The following is a 19,816-nucleotide window of genomic DNA, read 5'->3' on the forward strand; positions in this document are numbered from 1 at the left end:
AGTGTAAGGACAATACATGCAGGAAATAGAAGCAGGGACAGCTACAAAGGAGGAAAGTAGAAACATTGTCTGGATAGGAACAATGACAGAAAAATGAAGTTCATCTAAAGCTGAATTTAGCAAGGGACATCAAAGACAACAAAAGCAGCTTTTACCAGTACTTTAACAGTAAAGGAAGGAATACAGAAAATGTGGGTTCTGCTGCTGAATGGGAACAGCTGGTTTAATTATAGTAGACAAAAGGTAAGGATGAACTAATCAATGCTTTATTTGCCTTGGTCTTCACTGACAGGTTTTTCCAGACCTTTGTGACTAGAGACAGGGTTCAAGGAGGAGAGGAACTATCCATAGTAAAGAGGATCAACCCAGTAATCTCTTGAGAAATCTTGATGCATACAAGCTCATGAGACCTGATAGAATCTATCCAAGGTTCAGAAAGCTTGCTCACATCATTACAAGGCTGCTCTCTATCATCTTAGAATGACTGAGAAAATTATGAAGTACTCCTGGAAGCTATCTCTGGGCATGTGAAAGAGAAAAGGATTGAGAACAGCCAGTGTGGATTTACCAGTGATAAATCATGCTTTACCAAAGTATCTTCTGTGACAAAATGACTACATCTGTGGATAAGCAAAGAGCAGTGGATGCCTGATGTTAGCAACTCTTTAGCAGTCACACACAACATCCTTGTAACTAAGATGGGATTTTCTTGTCTAAATGGGTGGGCTGCTACATGGGTGAAAACACACCTCTATCATCAGCCTATAAAGGCTTGAGGTTAATGGCTCATATTCCACCTGAAAGATGGTTACAAGTAGCACTCAGAGCTCTCATCTGGACTTTGTCCCTTTAAGTGTTTTAGTCAGTGACCTGGATGAGGAGAGGAAATTCCCTCTCCTCAAGTCTGAGATAAAATCCAACTGGGGAATGCAGCCAGTACGTTCAAGGGCAGGACTGACATTCAGTGCCACCTACTCAGGCTGGAGGAATGAGCTGACGGGAAACTCACAAAACTCAACAAGGACACATGCAAAGTCCTGCAGCTGACACAGACTAACCGCCTGCAACAATACCAACGGGAACTGACAGGCTGGGGAGCAATTCTGCTGAAAGAAGGGCCTGAAGGCCCTGGGGACAGCAGGCTAAGCAAGTCAGCTGTGTGTCCTGTCAGCAGTGAACACTAACTGCATACTGGGCTGTATTTACTGTTTGTCTTTACACTGCACTTGTTAGATTAGATGTGGAATACTGTGTCTAGTTTCGGGCTCCTTAAGGATATTGATGAACTTGAATGAATCCAGTGGTGGGTCAACAAGTCTGTCTGGCAGGTGCTATAAACATATTATATGGATAATCAAGCACTTGATTAACGGGCCACTTAAAAAGGCTTTGAAATATCCATCTTGGAGGTTTTCAAAACACAGCTGGAGAAAGTCCTGAGCAACTTGATCTGAATTAAAAGTTGACTCCACTTTGAGCAAGAAGTTGGACTACAGACCTGAGGGTTCCTCCTTCCAACCCAACTGATTCTATGATTTACCAGGCACACAGTAATTAACTACTCTCCTTTAACAAATTACTTCTTTTCAGGGTGTGTCTAAATGCCATACCTGATGCAAACACACTAATGTGTAGAATGCTTCACCTGCTGCAGTTGTCATTTCTGTATTGTGCTTCTGAAGTACCAGCATATCAAAAACCATCTGAAATCACAAAACAGAAGTAGTTGCAGAAGCGTAAACTTAACTTTCTACTTTATCAACATATGCTGCTGAAAGTCATCTTCACTTCTGGTAATAATAATGAACATGTACTTACAAGCATCCAAGGTTGCTGTTTGCTTTGTTGCCCCCTCCCCTTTTTTTTTTTTTTTAAATTGAGGTACCAGTAATTTGGAAGCCAAGTTCTTTTAGAAGTAAAGTCTTGGCTTAACACCTTACATTCATATCTTAAAGCACTGAAACCTTTTGTTGATTTATATCAACTGCTCTTCAGAGAGAAATGGCACCTCTTGTATTTTTCTCCAAAAGCTGCAGATATGCCAGAGAAATAATGAAAAAAGCCATTGCTCTTCCAGAATAAAACATGGAACTTTTTCCTCAAGTTTTGGAGACTCACAGAAAGTCAAAGAGGGGACAGATTAATAAAAGCAGTATTATAATTTTAAGTGGAAATTTAGAAATAAGGCACGAAGCTATGTTAACTTAGAAGATACATAAAGACAAAATTATTCAAGAGTGCTCACATGTGGAGCATTGGTAAATATAAATTGCACTCTGAGAAGCTCAGGTCTTTTGTTTATTGGCATTAAGGGATTACTTCCCTTTACGCCTCCATCCTCCTTTGTACTCTAGTCCAATATCTTCAGTTCTTCATGCCCTCTTTCTTATTAAACTGCCTTTTTTTTTTTTTTTTTTTTAGGTAATAGGCTGTTTCTTACTGTATGTGTGATCCTGATTAATCTGGATTTCATCACTGTCTGGCCTCTGGATTCAAAAAACCAAAGTAACAGGAAACACAGATGCCTTACCTTAAGAAAGTGCCTTGTTGCCAGAAAAAGAGTTGAATCTGTTTCTTGTGCTTTTGCACACTGTTCTGCTAATGGTGTTACAGCCTCCAGACAGAGCTGGCAAACCTCTGAGCTCATTCTGATAATGGGCATTAAAGAATCAAAGTCAGATTTCAATTAGATTGTGAAAAAATTACCCAGGTGTGACAGAAATAAAAATATTTTAAATGCTTGTATGTTCCAAGGTTTCTTTTCACTATAAAGCTGTTGATAAAAAAAATTAAATAAAAAGAAACCCAAACAAACAAACAACTAGAAAAAGAGGGGGAAGAAGAATTCAACTTCATTGCCTTCTTTTATTAGCTACAGGCCCTAAGGTAACATAACCCTCTCTGACATAACATTTTCAGAAAGAGTCCCTTATGGTCAAGCTCATCTGTTTCTGACACGTGCCACAGATTAGAGAAAATGGTACTCTCATTATGAGAGGGAGAGCCCATTGGCACCCTGACAGGAAATGCTCTGGAGCCAGCCCAGTAGAACAGCAGCAATGTTTTACATTACCAGCTGAGAAACTAATTCAGGAATGGCTTTGGGATACCAGCTGAAGGCTTATGAAGTTACACACTATGAAATGAAGTAATGGAGCAGGCAGGAATGGCTGCCAGAAAAAACTTACATGCTAAACTACTTAAAGGCTGCCCCCAAGCACAAGTCAGAGGCAATTCAGCTAATACGAGAACCTCTAATAAACACTACAGCGAAACTGTCAATCCCCAGAGAGCAGAGTAAGAGTCAGTTATCAATATACAATTATAGATACAGATACTGATAGAAAAGGAAAAAAAAAAGATAAAAAATGAGATTTTTTAACATATTCTTATAGTTGCTTATAGCAACTTAGATTTTTTGAAACACTCCCAAATTCTATAAAGGATACGATGACATCCCTAACTCCAGCGAGTACATTAGGCTCTTAAAGAGGTCTTCTGGAAGTTGTGGAATTTTCTCAGGGAATATTTCACAGATGAAAGTGATTAATTTGTAATATTGATTACACAGGGATGGAAACTGTCAAAAGAAAAACATGGTATTTTTAGATTTAATCATATAATTCTTCTGGCATAGTGTTCAACTGTACAAAGAGACAGGACTGATGCTCTGCACTGAAGAAGAAAAGACAATTTTAGGAAGCAACTTCAGTCATTAGAATGGCTACAACTTTATTAGCAAACACTACGGTACAATAAAAAAAGATTGTTAAAGCTAAACAGTTGATGGTGAGAGTCTGGTATCTGCTCTACACAAATTCTAAGAGTTTTACTTCATACATTAACAAATGTAGTTCTGTGGGGTAAAACCCCTGTGAGCATTTGGAGCACAATAGAGGGGCTTCCAGGGTACATCCTTTGACTTGTTTCATCTAAAATGGACACAGCCCTCTCGCTCAGCAAGTGTACTGGATGAGAAGGCATGTAAGGAGGGGACAACTGAGATGCGCAGAAGTCTTCCCCTGATTCAAAGTAAAATATTAACACATTGCAACCCAATGAAATGCTGTCGTCCCATTGTTTACTGTTCTACTGACAAGCTGTTGATGTTGACAATATGAAAGCCATTTGTACTGTAAAAATAAAGAGTTACTTTTAACTAATATAATTGTTTATGCTTCCCATCACATTTCTGACACTATCAGAAAAAGGATTCCGTGAGCCACATCTCAGGTTTGGCTGTGGATCTGCTCACTTGCTTTTAGAAGAAAAAAGTTTTGTTTAGAACCTTCAAATATACATCTTCTCAGCTTATAACATTTTCAAACAATATCTAGAACTATGGAACAGTTACTTACATTTATAAAGCCTAGAAAACTCAACTTATGGAGGTAGAATGCATATAGGAATGAATTCTGGGAACTCATTACTATAAAGCTTTCATATTCTAGCAGCTCTGTGTAAAAACATACTTACCTTCAGCAGATCTTGGGACATCAGAGGCAGAACTAGATTAACCCCATATAAGACAACATCTGCTGCTGATACAGATCTATTTGTAGCTTGCCCAGGCTCATGTCCTCTAAATACTTCGTCTACAGAAAAGACAAAAACTATTTTGTGTAAAAGGAGGATTAAACATATTGAAGGAAGAGTCCTATTTCTTTATAGTAAAGACATTTTTAAAAATAGGACTATTCCCCTCTCTCTGAACAAAAACATGAGGCACTGTACTAAAATAGAAACTTAGTGAGTGGAGGCTGTCACATCACTCTATATTTATTCACTAGGACTAAGCATTTCATAATCACTTGTACCAGATGGCATGCTAAACTAGAACGCTTCAGATCTCTGAGGGCTCCCTCCCATTACAGAACATTGCATTTGTTTCTAGTGATAGCTGCTTCATGCCTTCACACAGACAGTTAATACAAATTATTAATTTGTATTACTGCATTTTTATACAATATATGTGTGTGTATATATATTATATTTACATATGTTTTAATATCTTTTATAAACAGAAGGAGAAAAAGAATAGGAGAGTCAATACAGAAAATTCTGTAGTTTGGATGTTGCCAAGTTTTCTCCAGTTACAGGCAAGACCTACATTTCCCATCAGCTGGCAGTGACCTTCCTGCATTGAGTCAGCAGCAGTATGCAGACAACTTGCAAAACATTTAATCTCTGGGCATTACATTTAGGTTTTGTTCACATTACTTAGTTTTGTGGTAAGTATTTTACAGTGTTTTCCACACAATTAACATCCAGATCTCAAAGAGAATACGTTACATAGCACTGGGTTGTCCATTCAACGGACAAAGTCTAAATCTGGTTCTGTATTTGTGTTGTGCATGCAGGGTGAAAAAACAGAACGAAATAGCACTGAATTTTGGAGCACAAGGTTCTCTCTTTTAAGATGTACCTCAGAAAAGCAATGAACAACATCAAAACATGCCTGGTATCAAACTGAATCTGCCTATGTTCTTTTCTCTACAAGATGTATAGGACATGGTGAGATCTGAACTATGCAAATGTGGTTTCACTTATTCAGAAGCAATGCACAACAGCTAAGTTAGAACTGGCAGAGGATCTTCAGGAGAACTGCAATTTTAAGTGGCAAATACATGTAAAAAAGTAACAGGCTGCGATACAAAAAGGCACCCTTAATTACACCCACAAACCATAAAACACCTTCTGTGAAAGAGGAAACAGAAGACCCTCAAACATGATGGAGTTTTAATGATCTCAACAGTTCACAGAAGTTGAATCCTATACTAAGAAGACAATCCACCTGCCCTCTTGCACTAATTTACTACTCCAACTTCGCTATGGGCTTTCAGTTATAAAACTGCTGCTACTACATGTTCAGACTTGCAACATTCAAATTTCAAGCTGTTTCATATATGCCCTATTTATTTTATGAGAGCAATAACATTTTCAGATGCCAGAATACTAGGGAAAGTACTTCCTTTGCTACTGACACATTAAATAGTAATTTCCATATCCTGATCTAGTCAAGCCTAAACTTCAGGTTTCACTTTACGTGGATTGAACACATTTCCCACAATGGTTCTTTCAGTTTAGAACACAAGTTGTGGTTTAGCAATTACCAGTTCCTTAATACCTGTATCACTGAAATCTATGAATTCTTTTGATAGAAGATTAGTGAGAAGCTCCATAATAAGAAGGAGATCCTGGTACTGGTCTTCTTCTGCTGTAACATCTATCCGTTGTCGACCTAAATTATTCTTAGAATACACCTGGAGCAGAGTTAGGCAGGCCTCATACAAGTTCATGGCTTTGGCCTATAAAACAATGTTACATAGTAAGAAAACTTCCATATGCTAAGAGTGACACACTTTGTTTTAAGATGGTATTACTTGGCAGACAATTCTTCAAGATTTTAATTTCAATATATGACCACTTTTTGTAACAATTGCACACAAAATCATCAAGGAAGCAGCCACCTTAAACAGTCAGAACACTATTGATTGAAACAGCAGAACATTACTTTTATCGATTTCTCAATCTTAACAAAAAAACCAGATGAGTGGCTTAGGACAGGCTGACACATCTCACCACTCTCACAAACTAGATTACCAACAAAATCCCTTGGGGACACACTTCAGCTACAGAAGTTCCGAGTCACACTACACTGTGCATATCCAGTTTGGAATAGGTTGGAACTCTTCTAGATGTAATAGCAAAATTAGCCAATGGTGCAAAGATGTAAGCGTACTGCACTGACTCAAAATTTATTTTAACTATTAACTTCTTTGTATTACTATTAATGCTTTGTCTAGGACCAAAGCACTGTCTCTTTGATATACATTTGTCACAGTGCTGCAATTCTCCTAGACCAGACTTTCGAAAAGTTTGATACAGTTAGAAAAAAGTACTCAACATTGTCCTCTTCTGCCACCTATGCACAGAGTTACACTAGTGATAAATTGTGCTTAAATTTATTGGTATACGAACAGTCTAAATATCCTGCTTTTAATCTTTGCAAGCATATGTTTTAAAACAAAGGGATTCCTTAACAGATGTGAACATATATTCTTTCTTTCTCTATACAAAAATCACCACACCTTATTTTGTTTAAGGAATAGCACTGTATGCACACACACACGCAAACACTCTTCTCCCTCCTTCCCCTTCTGGTTGTATTTACCTCTCCAAGATAGCAAATTTGTTTATGTGCAACTTCAACAAAGACTTCTATTATGAGATTAACAGTCTCTGGTGTGTTTTTGTATACTTCCATTAATCCAATGCAATTATTAAGGAAGTCCATTAGGAAATTGAAGAGAATTGCTACATTATCAATCTGGGTAGCCTCAGCAATGCCACAGAGTGCTTCTAATGTAGCAGTGATTTCCTGTTTCACTTCTTCCTCCTGACAGATCTGCTGAAAGTTTTCTTGGTTTATCACATTCAAGAATCGCTGCTGAAGTGGCTGAAGAACCTTGAAATTTTTTAGAAAAGGAGCATTAAGATATGCATACTACCATATGAAATGTAAGGTTCAAGTAATTTGGCAAGCTCATGGGTTGCTTTTGGCATGGCAGTACAAGAATCAATCACTTCCAGTTTCCAATGGCTCAGTTACGTTATTGTCTGCCACATTAACATAAGCTGAAGTGGTACTGATTAGTGCTTCTCATTATCCATCATTACTTGCCCACAGGTTCCAAAATGGCACCCCCATAAGTATTTTAGGTTATTTTGTAGTGTTTAAACCAATGGCAATGACCTTCTCTGGCTCACACTATTTGGTTCTCTTCCAAATGCAGTATTAGGGGGAAAAATTGCTAACAATGAAAGCATTAGGATTAACATTCACAGTTATTGTTACCATATTATGATTCTAAATAGCACAATCACTTTTGTCATCAGCTGTGTTTAGAAACAATTTAAAAACTTCCATAAAAATAATTGTTTTTTCCAATTACTTCCAGTGCATTATAGTCGTACCTTAAATCACTAATTTCATATCTCTGCTAATAAAGGCCAGGTTTTCTCAGAAGGTCAATGCTTTACAAACTCCTCTGGTGCCTCCTGATCACATTTCAGCTACTTTCTTGCACCAACCTTTCTGGTAGTAAATATCAGAGCTTTAATGGAGCCAGGGCACAAAGAGTTGGTCAAGGCTCTTCGTTATGTTCCACGTTAGCTTTTTACTTACTGTCGTTATCATTAAGTGAATAACTAAATAATTCATAACACCAACAAATTAAAAATAGAAGAAGAAATGGTACATTTCAAGGAAAATTATTGTATCTTTTATAATAATCTCATTTAAGCATATTGTTATCCAGTTTGCTTTGCAAAGCTTCAAGTTAATTATTAGAGGTTTCTGTTTAGGTGGAGATGTTTTAGATACAATTTAGATACAAGACATATGACTATTGACCTTCAAAAAGAAAATAAGTTTTAAAATTAGTGAGATATTAAAAATAAAAATATGCTGTATCAGTTGACTTTGTGCCACCATAAATTTCCCTAACCTAACTTGTTGTACTGCTTGCTAAGATGGAGGTAATAAAAGCATCAAAACAGCTTACCTCTGTCCAGTATTGTTGCTTTGTTTCTGTATCCATATGAGCAAAACCTCCTAAAACTAAAGCTTTCATTAGTGTTCTCTGCACAGAACTGGACAAATAGTGAAGAGGAGGGCTTCGCCTTGCAAACTGTTTAGCTAAATTCCACCAGTTTTCACACTGAATGACTAAGTTTGCCCTAAAAGAGGGAAAAACAATTTAAATAAGGATTTCACAAAATTATATGAATAGAGCACATCGGGTTGCTAGCAGTTGTCAGAAGTTTGTTAGGTTTTTTGAAAAAAATTCCTTTATTCTAAGGCTAAATTGCCTTTTGATTTTCATCTTACTAATGCCGCAGCTCTAAGATTTCTAAAGCATATACTCTGAAAATAGATCAATTCATATGGGAGAAAAGCAGGGAAGTGCTTTAGTTTTATGCACATATACACACACAGAGTTAATGGACATATTGCATGGATTAAAAGCTTAGTCTCATTATGTCATGATAAAATAAGCAGTTTATTCCAAAACTGGCTCCTGTGGGTTTTAAATCTTTTTTAAAAGGAAATTCCTCAAGCATTTAAAATCCTCAAGCTTCAGAACAATCTTTCATCAGACTGTGAATGTATGATTGCATGTAATTTCAGAGAATTAAAACATTCATGAATTTCCTGCTTCACAGTATGCAATACCACAAAAAACTTTCTGTAATTTGTCTGAATCCATGAAATCCTGGATTTAAAAAAAAAAATTATATGTTTAAAAAACACATTTTATACCGGGTTAGCCAATATCTGAACTCTTAATCAACAAAAATTAACAACACAAAAATCCTTGCAATAAGAGGGGAGACCAGGAGAATTTTCCTTTCTCACTTTAAGAGTGAGGCACAAAGGTAAGGTAAGGAAAGTACACGTCTAAACAATAATAAAAATTTGGTGATGTTTTGTCAAATATAGGTCTCACTCCTCACTTTGTTAGACAAGTTTGTTGGGGTTTTTCTCAGTTATAATATGTTACTAAAGTAATTTGACTTACAGAAACATAAATATGAAGTGCCCTGTATCTGGATTACTTTGGCCAAAAAACTTTAAAGGAAGCAAAAGAAATTTTTTGACTTCCAGAGGTATAGCAACTTACCGCTCTCTCCTTTCCACTAATGTTACTAGCAGTTGTACAGTATCATTTGCAAGGTCCTGCTCTGAACTCCACACTGCCAGGTTACTGATCACTTTTTCTAAAAGGTAACCCACAATCCACTGGGAACCCTCTGTATCAGCACCAAATGCTGTACTAAATGGCAGACTTATCTATAAGAAAAGCATTAAAATGAGTGAGTTTTACAGAAGCCAGAAGCCCAAAGTGTATGGTAATCATTGTCAGCAAATTCTTTTCAGGCTGTCACTTCCTTCCTACTTAAATTACACAAATGTTACATAGACAAAGGCAAAGAATACCTTTAATAGAAAAGTCTTTGCCAAATTTATTTTGCAATTTTAAGCACAACACTTAAAACAAAAAAAAGTTTCTACCTCATTACAAAACCTGGTTTGAGTATGTCTAGCTTTTAAGGCCAAAGAAAGTTCAAAAGTTTTAATAATCAAAAGAAAGATCCCAAAAATCACCTCCTGGAAGAGTTTTCATGAATTTAAGACAAAATTCCTCAAAATTCAGCAGTAAAAATTATTAGAAATAAATCTAGCTCTTGATCTAGATCAAATCTTTTAAAAATCTATTTTCAACTGAATTTTTCTGCATCTGCTTTCTGCAGATCGTTCCTTTAATCTACACATCTTTTAGGAAAGATGTCACACTATGGTCTTGGCACATCAAAATATGCTTCCTTGAAATTGCCTGTTCTCCTGTCTTTAAAAAAAAGTTTCTCAAGAGTGAAATCCAAAGACTTCTTTAATAATTGTGCAGGGGCTTTCTGTCAGCACAACCACTAGCACTTCTAACTTTAAAACTCATGATATATACATGACTGAGCATAAGGTTTAAATAGAGGTTTCAATCACTTCCATATGTTAACACAAACTAAATGTGTGCATTTCCTAGATACTTTGCTTTGTTTCTTCACATCATTTTTCACATGTATCCTAACGTGCTCTCCAATTCTTCCCCAGCTGGCACCTTTACAAATTCTTAGCTGTGCTCTATGTAAAAGCTAAATAGTACTATTCCAAATATCTGCAAGTCTATGGTATACCTATTTTTGTTAAGGAGGGGCCTCCTGAAGCATTAGTATTCTTAGTTGCTTCAACAGTGGAAATAAAGGGGAGGAGGAGGAGGCAGCTTCCTTCTTGAAAAGTTAGAGCCAATAGGACCTCCTCAAGACAAGTGGCCTCTGTGAGCCAGCTGGATTACAGTTAGTTCGATAAGCAAAATCAGGATCAAATTCTAATCATGATTAGTGCTGTCCAAACATGATAAGAGGTTGCCCTTTACAAAGAATGTACCCTTGAAATCATGGTATATTCAATGAGAACGAGGACAGGAGAGAAAGTAGCATGACATTAGCTAATGTATACTACTTTGTGATGGTGTTAAATATCCCAGTCATCATCAGGTTACTCATTAAATCATCCATCAAGGGCAACCCCTGTATTAGAGATGAAATGTAAGATGGACAGTCAGAAGTAGCCTATAAAATTACTGTAGTGAGTGAGTTTCACCCACTATGTGGCCTGAGAGCATTGTTATTCTGCTATGGTGATGGCTACAAAAAAAAAAAAAATTCTCAAATTTGCAGCAAAATGTGCAAGAAGAGTCCCCTCACAACTTATATATTTCTAATTAACAAATGGAAGAAACCATCAAATTTCAAATTCCAAAATAAACCACAACATATTTAACACTAAAAATGCTTTAGCATTGCACTGTTAAATAGTTACACTGACATCTGCATTCACAGGATAATATTATTGCTAATACTCACCAATTAATTCATAAAAGTTACATCCTTACCTGATCATACAACTTTTCATCTACTAGGAGGTAAGTCTTTGCCCAGCGCTTGAGGAACCACACAATATCTTTGCCCATCTGGGGGCTCAGGAGGTGTGTGAGATTTGCCCTTATTGCTCTAGATTCTACTTCTGACACTCTTAAAATAGCAGATAACAACCTGTGGATTTAAAATACAATGAGGATGCTGAGACTGGTTTTTGGAGAAGGAAAGCAACTAACAAACTCTTCCATTTTTCACCCAATACAACAGGAGATCAGGATAACACAAAGTAGTTCAACTCTAATCAGGTAAAAAGCACCTGAATTTATTGTTTCTTGAAATGCAAGGAGAGAGGGAGGGAGAGAGACAGGATAGACTGGCAAATATCCTCCAAAAAATCATAATTGTGCTTTAAAAGGTGAACTTTGACATCAAAATTACTGCAACAAAGAATGCTCACAAGCATTGTGACAAATGGACTACTACTTGGAGCACTTGAAGAGCTTTTTTGAAAAGCTGCTTCTCCCATCCTTGCACAAGAAAGTTTACTGACCAAATCAGTTCTAATTATGTAGCTTTCACAGTGTGACGCATACTAAAAAACAAATACAGAAATGACCACTTATTTGTCTCTTGTTTATTGCTGCAGAAAAACAGCCTGAAATAGCAGAACATCAGGTGATCATGTTAATAAATTCAGCCTATAAAATGACATTAAATATTAGTTTTTTTAGTATGTCAATTAAGTTGTACAAGAATGTGATAGTGCACAAGAAATTTAGGAGTTGACAGTGGCCTGTATCTTCAAGATATTTCAGAGCTATTGACAGAGATCCTCAAGTCTCTCCTTATTTATATCTAACTTTATTTCCATCACCACTGAAACACTGCATCAAGAAATCCTGTTCAGTGACCACTTTTTGAAGCAGCCAACAGTATCAGTGAGCGGTATTCAAGATTCTAAACATTAGGCACATACATCATTGCTAATGAAGATCCATTTTTTCTAGCTTCTTCCCAGAAGACGACTTTTAAATAGACAACAACTAATCTTGGGTGAAGAATCTTCTATGTCAATTAAGAGTTGAATGAAATCTTCTGAAGTGTGAGGATTCAAATTAAGGAGTCCTTTGTGGGCATCAGCCTTCTTGTAAAAGGGAAGGGAAATCTCTCCTGCTTCTTTCATAGGCTAACAGTGATATGTATACATAACTGACAAAAATTCCTCCTGCTCCAAGGATCAATTCTTCTGCTACTGCCAAGCTTGGGCAGTAACTCACATTCACAGCAGACAAGCTCACTGATGCTCTGGAAAGCATTAGCTTAAGATGCACATGTGCTGCATGAATTTTAGAGTATATATTATCAACTTTTTTCACTTAAATAATTTTAGGGAGTTTCTGTAATAAATAGATCAAAGAGGAATTTTCAGTAGAGAAATACAAAAAAAATCTCTATTTCCCAGATTTTGGCTCATGTCCTCTGTTAAGACTATAAGGTATTAGGTCCATCTAGTCACTTCAGCGTTCCCATCTTGACTCAGTGTTATCTGTTTTGATGCCTTACTCTCATTTTTCTTTTCAGTCCTTCCCTGGATCACCTTGACTTGAAATATCATCTGTATTTACCCTGCCTTTCCTTATCCTAAAAAAAAACAACAATCAACCAAACAAAAAAAACACTTCATCCTCTCCATCTTTTCTTAATGCTCTTTTACAGCATTACCTTAATTTGACTGTTATAAAACCATTCCTCTAAATTATTTGCCCTTACTTTAATAGTAGTTAAAAACGACATTTCTTTTTCAATGCTCAGTTTTTCAGTATTGCTTCTTTACTTTTCGCATTCACAGAAGTCCACTCATATTCTCATTTCTTCTCTTAAAAAGCATTTAACAAACTTAACAGCACAAAATGCATCCTTACCTAATTACAGAATCAGTTCTGTTGTACCCTGGGATGGAAGAGGCCTTTTCTCCTGGAGATCCCAGAATCTGAAGTGTTGTATTGATGTCAACCTCAGCTGAATGTTTAATGGAATATTCCATTACTTCTGGAGGTATTAGTGGAGTCTCTCCCTGAGTATCATTAGCCAAGAGGTAGCCTTACATTAAAAAAGAAAGAGTGATCACAACCTTCTACCCTAGGTTAACTTACAGCTTTCTGATTAGAGAATCCATTAGCTCAACTGCAAACATCATACCAGAATCAAATGTTTGTACAACCTGACTAACATTGCTTAAATACAAAGGAATTAACTTTAGAACCCTTAAAGCATTTCAGCAGACAAAAACCTAAAGCGACAAGAAGAAACCACCAATTTAAAAACCAATTAAAAAAGAGGTAAGTTTTGCTTCATGTACAAGTGCTACAGTCAATTCAACTATCTGGGAAAGGGACACCCCAAACCAACATTTTGATGTAATTTTTTTCTTGTTACGTGGTAAAAAAAGCCTTGATTTTACAGCTTTCCCACTGAGTCCATCTCATTTGGGACTTCTGTTTTCCTAACATTTCAAATCTGTCAGAGGTTTTAAGACATCAATTACATATCCTATAATACAGTTTTTCTTGCACAGCAACTGCAGATCAGGTGAAGCATGGGATTTTATACAATACTCTGGTATCCAGATAATATTAATTCCAGCTTTAGTAGAGTTTTCAATGTCTGATCCCATAGCTATCTGTGAGCTACAAATATAAACTCCATTCCACAGTATTACAAAATTATAAATACATTCATGTCAACATCTGAGAGTGATTAAAACATCAGATATAAAAAAAATCCCACAAAATACATATTATAATATAATCCTACAAAATGTATAGTATATGATATATTTCTCCTAACAAAGACATAGCTATTACGTTTTGCAAACATAAGTAAAATATTTTCATCTAAAAATTAAAACTGAAATTCAACTTCCCTGAAATATAACAAAATGGCAGGACATGGATCATCAGCACTGAGAAATTCTAGAACTTACTTGATTCTTGGCCACCACTGAGTACTACCATTATCCTGATCTCACACTGGTTCCCTTATAAAGTCATGTGCCTCCAGACAATACCACTGGTACCATGAACAGACTAACTTCTTGAATAGGTTGACTGATAACACAGCTGAAATCTATAACAAAATTAGTTGTGGGCATTTCCAAAGGACACTACCTCATGTAAAGATTTCATCAATCTTTTAAAGATAAACATTCATGTTATTCAGGCAGATGAAAGTAAAACAAAGACTTTGCAAGTCAGATGCATGTAAGATGAAATTATCATAAAGGATAAAAGGTATAGTCAATTAAGAGTAGTTGATATACAGGGTTTCTTTTTTTTTTTTTAAGATGTCCCAGCTGCAACAAGACTACCAGAATTAGTACTATTTAAAGCTGTTCACTAACCTGTGACTAAAATAAGCCAATGAATATCCTCATACAGGTCATCAAGCACTTTATTGTCAATTGAACCTGATGCTGGTGAGGCAAGTAACTGCTGCTGATGTCTTTGCAACTGACCATGGAGCCTTGTCACTCGGTCTTCTAACAAACTGTGGACAAATAACAATAAAATAACTTCACTGCTTTTAAATTGTTTCGGCCAAGTCAGGCTTTTCATATGTGATGGTTTTACTGATTTGCATTCATGACTATTTTTTTTTTTGTACTTACCTTGTAAGAAGAGGTATACAGTGTTCTGCAGCAATTCTGCCCAGCATGCCTACACTGGCCAACTGGTCACAGAACTGGTCTCTGTCATCTTCCTGCAGCTCACTTATTTCTTCTTCTTCCCGAGAGGCCACACCATTGGCAGTCTTTGGTTATTTCAACAAAATTAGAAGCAACCAGTTAAGAGTCATACTTGTTAAATTTACCATCATCAGTTTTCTGCATTATTTTGGCACTTTCTTTCAAGGTGTTTTGCATGGATGAACAACAAATTTGTACTAAATTAAACACTGAAGAGTTAAACAGAGTCAACATGGGTTCATATTGTTTTAAAATCAGCATTTCACAAACTTATTAGCAAAATGTCACACAGTTAATTTGTCTATTTGCTACTGTTTCCAATAGTGCTCTCAAGTAAAAAGATTCACTGTGAAAAGACTCAAGAATAGGACTTATGAAAATTGATACTTGCTATTAATAGTATAAACACAAGTTGGTCAATAGCAAAGCAGTTTCTTTACATTTTATAAATCAGCTCTGTTGTGCATCCACTGCTAGAAGTGTGATATAAGGTACTGAATTAGTCTGGCTCACAGAGATGGTCTCCAAAACCAATGATCAAAAGATTGTTGAAGTACATTTGTATTTCGAATCACGTATATAGCAAACCAAGAACCATTTTAAATACTGGAACTTCCATGCTTTTTCCTATTCATTAGTCGAAGATATTGTTGTCAGTTGTCTGAGATCTTACAGAAATCATGTAATAGGTACTATTTTTCAAGATGAAATGAAAATCATCTCTTTTATTAAAGATTTTCCATAACCTACTGTTTGAAAGGAAATAGTAGTTTAAAAAGTACTATTTAAAAATAAAAAAGTACCTTAAAAAGTAAATGCTATAACCTCAGGAAAACAGAAGACTAATAATCATCATCATCTCAGTTTTATTTTTTGCTGATGCAAAGTTGCACTGTTCAATTTCTCAGAGTTTATCTTGGTTGCATTATAAAACTATTTAAATAATAATCAGATCTTACTCCTTGAAGAGATGAACCATGATATGTAGAAACTAAGTATCAGTATTAAAAGTTTTCAAAATCTCTTGAATACTCATAAAATTTATGCAAGTAACAAAGTAAAATATAAGAGAGAGAAAGCTATCAGTTTGCTTTACTTCTACAGGTCCTGGAAAACTGAATCCACACACAACTCCTTATACCAAGTGCTTCTAACCCATCTTTTCTTTATGTAACCCAGCAAATCATTCTCTTTTGGCAACTTCAAAGTTGCAGCTGTTTACTGAAGGGTGAGCCTCTGCTCTCAAAGTAGGGATTGAAAGTTCCTGTTACTGCTTTGATATTGAACAAGAAGCATTCTAAAATGCCAGCTGTGGCTTTTAAAAGGTTACCCATGGGATAAATGACTTATCTCACAGAATGACATGAATTAACCTGTGTATAGAAGTTATGTCAAGACCGCCTGATATGAATTCAAAGTTCTCTAGTGAAATATTTCTCTTGGTTTTGGCACTGTTATTACCATCTGTTACATATTGAGATAGCAGAATTAAGTTTTATACAATGCTTTTCAGAATGAGGTATCTCAGAGATCTTTGCACAGCATCAAACTAAAGAGAGATTTTATAGAGTTATTGAATTGAATCTATGCAACAATTAATTCATCTAACATCTACACCCAACTTTCGGCATAAGAATCTATTCTAGAAAGATCCAGACTACTTGCAAATATACTAATCTGCTTTCTTTCTCAATGGCTACAGAGATACTTGATGTACTTGTAGGCTTTCTTTAGAACAGTCACCTGTTCAAAAATTCAACCGGGAATTCAAGTTATCCTAAAGGACCACATGATATTCCAAGTTTCTTCTATCCTGAGCATAGTCAGCCCACATTTTTTCAGATATTTATGCATTATACTTTGAAGGTAATGTATGGGAGCTAACAATCATAAAATAGGCTTTCAATTTCTTCACTGAGAATTTTGATCAGGTCTCTAAGGACATCCAGAGAAGGATGGTCAAAAGTTTAGTCACTGTATCTGTGGGAAGAAAGCAAGATACACATTGATCCGAGTTACAGGTTTACTTTTTTCTAATTTTTTAAAGTGATTTCCAACTTTGCATTTCTTTATTTCCTCTTCAGAATGTGAGAAACAGACTGGAAAATGACAACTGAATAACAAATTCGTCAATTTTTTCATTTCCAAAGCCACAAATAGCAATTCTACACTCGCTGCCTTGAGTTATATAATATATACACACCAAAAGACATGGGCTAGCTACTATATGTCATCATCAAATCTACTAAAATGAGGGCTTACCAAATTCCTTGTGCCATCAGGAGCAGCTAGATGGCACTGAATGTAGGAATTAAAGACTTGAACAGCATGTTGGGTAAAGAAACCTTTATGGAAATGTTTGTCATCTTGTACCAAAGTAAGCCAAGATTCCAGCAACTTATCATATGCCTCCATATACACCATGTCATCTTTGTCAAGCTGTAAGAGATGAAAGAAACAAATGAAAAATCGTATTCCTAAACTAAACCACAGGAACGTGCTTATATTCATTATTAAACAGATGTTCTTCTCCTGTTGAAACAAAAAGAAATCAGTCACAAAACCCATCTAAGGATAGCCAAGATTGAAGCAATGCATCAAAAAGGTCAGTGCAGCTTTCGTGCTTGCTAGGCTTTTAAAAAACTATCAGTGTGTTTAGCTGTTTCTCTTCATCTGATGTTGCATATAGATTTATATGTATTCCACTACTACTGAAATAAAGAGACAGAAAAGACAATGATTCTCTGTTCCACAGGAAATTACTGCAAGATTGCCATGTGTTCAAGAAACCTTACTGCAGGTAGCCAGTTTTGATGAATAATCAGAACTTCTCATTCTATGAGCAAACCAAAAAACAGTGGAAATGCCTGCACCTCCAATTACTTGGTGTATTTCAACTGATGCTTCATGTTTCTAATTATTCATATGTGCTTCTACGTAGTACTTAAGCTGCAGAAGGAAACAACTTATCTGAAATACAAAGTCCTGGGTTACAGGCAGACTATAAAACCCAAACAGCAAAGAGGCCATTTATTTTAAAAATATTTTTAATATAACTATCAACTTTTTGTCTTGATGTAAAAATTGAACTTTTGTAAATATATCCAACCTCCAATAACTCCAGTGTGACTGTGCAGATAAACATGCTGCTAAGACGCTAAACTCCCTCTAAGAAGTCTTCTCAAGTTTTAACCAACAGGATGGCTCACAGAAGTTACTTTCAGATAGCAGAGCTTAGTAAAATGGTTCATTGATGAAATAAAGAGACATTAAGGCCTTAATCATGCTCCAGACACAAGAATTCCTGACTTTCAGTGAAGTTACAAACATGGCTGAATGAACAGGCAAGGAAAAGAAAACATTGGCTGATTAAGAGGAAGAACTGATATCACACTGGAAGTGTTTCAAGATAGCTTCACTGCATCATTTTGTAACTGCAAAGTGGTCATATTTGCATAAGTTAAAATATGGGACATACTGATGCAATTGCAAAACCAAAAGCTGAAGATGACAAGGAGAGAGGCAAAATTGCATTCAACACTGACATAAGTCACAAATTTGGGAAGGACAACATAACACATCTTTTTAAAACTTGGCTAAAGGTCACATGAATTTACAGACAGTCATTTAATCCTAAAATATTTTTATATGTATGTAATATATATATATCTATTAACCTACATACAACTTTTCATTATTTATAAGAATCAAGAGCATAAACAACATAACACATCTTTTTAAAACTTGGCTAAAGGTCACATGAATTTACAGACAGTCATTTAATCCTAAAATATTTTTATATGTATGTAATTTATATACATCTATTAACCTACATACAACTTTTCATTATTTATAAGAATCAAGAGCATAAGCAAATAAACACACATCTTTATCGACAACAGAATACCCTCAAAATACATCCAATTCATTTATTTGAAAAGGTAATAAAGAAGATAATGTCATGAAGAAAATTATTTTAACTCTAAGATATTCTCATAAGCAATCTAGGACTAATATGCCTCTATAAAGTACATGCCCAATAGTAGAAAGATTTTATCCATATTGAACCAATACGGTCCCAAAGAAACCTTACTAAAAATCCCAATCCTTATTTCAGATTACCTACAGCTGAGCTACTGAAGATGTCCTACAGATAAAGTGTTGTGCTGTAGACTGGAGAGCTTAATCATTCTGATGGATCAAAACTCAGATCTTCAAGAAAGGCAAGACAAAACCAACAAAGTTAAAGCAAAAATGCTTAATTCCTCTACTACAGGAAACAAGAAGAAATTTGGTCCTTCTTCCTTCACAGTCTGCTGACCCTTTGAAGAACGAACACTACAAAAAATTGTCAAGCAGCAATAAGCTAGAAAGCGTTGGAAGCACAGCAGAGAAGACCAAATTCGGAATGATCTCTGCCTTCACATGATACTTAAAAAATATCATGAAACAGAACAATGCATTGAGATTCAGTTTGAGAAAAAGAAGCCTTTGATATAGTTTCTTAATTTAAAGTCAAATATAATTTGACTTTTCATGCAACATCCTGTTTAAACTCTTCACTACTTCAGA

At 35.7% G+C, this 19,816-nt stretch overlaps 1 protein-coding gene across 2 annotated transcripts in view; it reads right to left on the reverse strand.

Annotated features, from left to right (window-relative positions):
* XPO4 (exportin 4) overlaps positions 1–19,816 on the reverse strand; it is an 82,077-nt gene that overhangs the window by 9,859 nt on the left and 52,402 nt on the right. For both annotated transcript variants that reach the window (XR_010428272.1, XM_064645327.1), the window contains exons 10-22: positions 17,507–17,683; positions 15,167–15,309; positions 14,900–15,045; positions 13,422–13,599; positions 11,514–11,673; positions 9,687–9,856; positions 8,568–8,742; positions 7,175–7,468; positions 6,128–6,308; positions 4,477–4,595; positions 3,450–3,580; positions 2,531–2,648; positions 1,611–1,703 (exon numbers count right to left, since the gene is read on the reverse strand). Coding sequence is in view for 1 of the 2 variants with exons in the window: in XM_064645327.1 (XP_064501397.1) it covers positions 1,611–1,703; positions 2,531–2,648; positions 3,450–3,580; positions 4,477–4,595; positions 6,128–6,308; positions 7,175–7,468; positions 8,568–8,742; positions 9,687–9,856; positions 11,514–11,673; positions 13,422–13,599; positions 14,900–15,045; positions 15,167–15,309; positions 17,507–17,683 (2,085 nt within the window). In the remaining variant the exon portion in view is untranslated. The remainder of the gene's footprint in view (positions 1–1,610; positions 1,704–2,530; positions 2,649–3,449; positions 3,581–4,476; positions 4,596–6,127; positions 6,309–7,174; positions 7,469–8,567; positions 8,743–9,686; positions 9,857–11,513; positions 11,674–13,421; positions 13,600–14,899; positions 15,046–15,166; positions 15,310–17,506; positions 17,684–19,816) is intronic.

The sequence above is a fragment of the Pseudopipra pipra genome, chromosome 2 (assembly GCF_036250125.1).
Source record: "Pseudopipra pipra isolate bDixPip1 chromosome 2, bDixPip1.hap1, whole genome shotgun sequence".
NCBI lineage: Eukaryota > Metazoa > Chordata > Aves > Passeriformes > Pipridae > Pseudopipra > Pseudopipra pipra.